This window comes from Ixodes scapularis, unplaced genomic scaffold (genome assembly GCF_016920785.2).
Source record: "Ixodes scapularis isolate PalLabHiFi unplaced genomic scaffold, ASM1692078v2 PGA_scaffold4__175_contigs__length_147842914, whole genome shotgun sequence".
In the NCBI taxonomy this organism is placed as follows: Eukaryota; Metazoa; Arthropoda; class Arachnida; order Ixodida; family Ixodidae; genus Ixodes; species Ixodes scapularis.
The window spans coordinates 72912213-72916157 of record NW_024609879.1 but is presented as its reverse complement, the minus strand read 5'-3'; the positions used below and the strand labels follow the sequence as shown (position 1 = coordinate 72916157).

Below are 3945 nucleotides of genomic sequence, written 5' to 3'. Positions count from 1 at the left end.
GATACTCGGTCTGTGGTTGCAGGAGGATGGCAAGAACACATACAGCATCGGAGTCCTCCGTAACCACGCACAGCAAGTAGGAAGACTCATAGCAAGAATCACCGGAAAACGGTACGGGATGAAAGAGCGGAATGTCATTCGCCTTATCAAAGCCTTCGTGATTAGCCGGATTGCCTACATTGCATTCTTCCTGGACTTTGCACACACAGAGAGGGATGCCATCGATCGCATCATCCGCTGCGTATACAAGAAAGCGCTTCACCTAACACCTTCAACAGAGACCAAGCGACTCGAGAAGCTTGGGCTTCACAACACCCTCTCGGAAATCATTGAGGCACAGAGGATAGCCCACTACGAAAGGCTATCTCTGACCACAGCGGGAAGAACCATCCTCACATCTTTGGGCATCAACTACCACCCAACAGGGCACAGTACGCGAGGCTGGCTTCCAAACGAGCTACGCGAGCAACTAAAGATTTCGCCTCTGCCTCGTCACATGCATCCAGTGCACGACGCAGGCAGACGCATGGCCAGAGTGAAGGCTCTGGAGAACACTCTACAACAAGGCTACGACGACTCCGAGGTGACCTATGTCGACGCAGCCTCAGCTGACAGGGGTCGAATGACCCTTGCAGTTACGAATCGCTCCGGCCAAATCCTCACGGCAGGCAGCATGTACACCAGCAACAGTGCAGAGGCAGAGGAGGCAGCCATCGCCTTGGCCCTCACCCTCAGTACCACGAAAGTCATCGTCAGTGACTCCCAGATGGCCATCCGCCAGTACATGCGTGGTCACATCTCTGACAAAGCCTTCAAGATCGCCACTGGTCATCGTCTGATTGACCACCCAGTCCGCATACTGTGGTCTCCAGCCCATGCGTCACTCCCAGGCAACGAGAGTGCTCACAGTGCAGCCTGCGCTCTTACCAACCGGGCTAGCACACCAAGTGAGCACTCGACCTTCGCCACGTGGAACCACGACAACCTCTACACATTTAAGGGGGTGCTGGACCACTACCGAGTAGAACGCCGAGCCCACCCAGAGGCTCACAGCACTCTCAACAAGGCAGAATCCACCATCCTCCGTCAAGTCCAGACGGAGACCTTCCTCAACCCGGCGCAGTTGCACTCGTGGTACCCAGATACCTACGACCCGTCTTGCAGGAACTGTGGCGAGATCGCCACACTCCACCATATACTCTGGGGGTGTCCGGAACTGCTTCTTCATTCGAGAATAAGGAGTTCATCAAGCAAGCCAGGCAACCAGGCGCCTGGAAATCCTTCCTCCGGGATCCTGACCCCACGGCTCAGAAAATTCTAGTCCAGCTGGCCTCGGACGCCGCCGGAAACATCGCGTCTCGTCTGTCGACCGAGGGGATCGCTTCGTCAAGGGTCTCTCCCTAAGAGAGACTCGGTTGACGCGGGGATCTAACAGTCTTGAACCCAATAAAGTCTACCTCACCTCACCTCACTACAAAAACAAAGGTCTCGTACAATACTGTCATTAACCTTGGCACTGTGCGACTATACTTAGTCACTAACTGAAAAAGGAAGAAAAAAGAATGTAAAAACCGGAGTCAATAAGTATTGAAGAGAATAGTTCAACAACCATTTTATTGAGAAAATATTGCAAGAAGAGCCCCTTCCCTCTTCTAACGGCGTCATTGAGTAATTCACGGCTGTGGTTGATGGAACGTTGTAAATCTTACGGACGATTGCAAAAATGATGAGGATACGTTTATTTAAAACACGAGCACAAGTGAAGTTTAATAGTTAGAGGACTATAGTCCGTTGCAACCTAAGAACAAAGGGCGAGGGTAAGACGGGCCGGGGAGGAGGAAGCAGACAGAACGCTGGAGACGAGAGAAGAAAACCTCCTTCTTTCTTTAGCGTTCCGTCTGCTTAATCCTCCCCGGCCCGTCTTACCCTCGCCCTCCGTTCTTAGGTTGCAACGGACTATAGAAAGTAATCATTGCATATTCAAAATGAGGATATACCTACATCCCAGTTATAGTTTTTTTTTATGTTTTACATATAATTAAGCGTAAAAACTAAAAACAGAAAGCACCGTGTGCAATTCAAGTGCAAGTTGTTTACGCGTTTATTTTGAGTAAAATAATCTTACACACCCGAGTGTTACTTTGGGCTTGTCACGTACAATAATGAAAGCAAACGAGAGCTTATTAAAAGCTACGAGGAAGGATCGCTACAAAAGTGAACCGAGAGTGCAGGTTCGTCTGCAGCGTAAGTGCGTCCGTAGTTTCCAACTCGAAGCCATAATGCAATACGCTACATAAAATCAGATAAAAAGGTGAGAACCGAGCACACAAAAATGCACACTAAAAACTCTCGTATGAGCCGGTGGGAAAGACCTCCTTGCGCCACACAGCTTTGGCCGTTTCGCAGAGAAGACAACAGGCAATGACCACAAACGCGACTCCGAAACAAAGACCGACGAGGCTTTCGACGGATCCGTTAGACAACTCTGCGCCACGGCTTGGGACAGGAGTGCTCACGGCGTACGTCACGAGCTCACACAAGGAAACTGGATCGTGACTACGCGCGTGAAGGATGACGTAGTGTCCTCGAAGAACCTCGGAGCACTGCAGGTATAGGACGCGATCCGTCAGGAGAGTGCCGTGGAAGACAGCGCAAACGGGATTCTTGAGGAGAGCCACGGAGTAGTTTCCGACACGAACCGTTAGGGTTACCGCCGGCGAAGACGCCATGTTCGCAGAGACGCTCATCTTAACCACGGAAACGGGAAGTACGCCTCGCTGTTCCACGACGAACCATGGTGAATTACGAAACACTGCGTTACAGCGGTTCACGGTCTTACTTTCGATGATGAGCTGTTGGTCACCATTGGGGTGAGGGGCAGGTTGGTAGGCCAACTTGGCCACGACATGCTTGTCTACGCAAGAGGGCGGTCCTGGAGGATACCAGGAGCCATCGGTTCGACAGACTTGGCTGTCGTGGCCCAGGAGTGCATATCCCACGTTGCAGACGTAGGAGACCGTTGCGCCGATGAAGCAGTTCGTCTTGTTCACGGGTCGACGGTCTGGGATGGTCCTGCCATTTCTGGGACCTTCTGGGAGTTGGCAGGCCGACGTTGCGATAACGAAGAGAAGCACCGCAAACATGCTGCATGAATATGTGCAGCTGGAGACTGGCTACGGATTGACTTGACGGAACGCCTACTCTTGTCCTTGCGGTCAGAACGGTTCCAGCTTGGTCAGTTTCTAAAGGGAAGACGAAACTTGACGTGACCTTGAAATTCGGGGAAGCCTGCTTTTACCTACTTTAACCTGGTACACCGATGACCCCGGCGGTCACTTGAGTGCTTCTGGAAGGCAGGAACAAGCACCCGAACGTTAGCGTTGAAACTTTTTTTTTCGTCGTGCAAAATGTTAGCGTGATAAAGAAAAAAAACGTCACGCTATTCGCGTCAAATTGGGAAAAAAAAAACATCTGAAATAAACGCACTCCGTCGTAAAAAAAATAATAAAAATATTATAAAAAAAAAGTCACGTCACCCGGACAAACCCGAAAGTCAACCAGTACATGTTTTTTTTTTGTTTTTTTATTATTATTATTTTGCGTCTAAACTTTTTTATCTTTTTTTTTTTTGTTTGTTTGTGGTTTAACCGTGTCGTGAAATTCTGATTAGATAATTCGTGGTAGGCGTCTTACGGGGCCAAAAATGCCATCCCTGCACACGACGTCCCCAAACAAAGCGAGCAAAGATCGCCCGTGTCGTTGATCCCTCTGCACTGCATCGGCCCAGAAGCCATGTGTCCATGCCGCAAATGACGTCACAAGTGTGCCGCAAAGGTGAAGCGGAGGGATCAACATCAATTGAAGAGCAGTTATAATAACGCTGCATACTTGACCTCTAATTATAATCATTATTATAACGCTGCTATTTTTCGGTATTAAGAAAAA

The 3945-nt window shown here is 49.7% G+C and overlaps 1 protein-coding gene across 1 annotated transcript; it reads right to left on the bottom strand.

Moving 5' to 3' along the window:
- Window positions 1-2089: 2089 nt before the first annotated feature.
- Window positions 2090-3342, bottom strand: LOC121047957. The gene has a single exon (XM_040503710.1). It carries the CDS (start codon window positions 3141-3143, stop codon window positions 2340-2342), a length of 804 nt encoding a protein of 267 aa, XP_040359644.1. The 5' UTR covers window positions 3144-3342; the 3' UTR covers window positions 2090-2339.
- Between the last annotated feature and the right edge of the window lie 603 nt (window positions 3343-3945).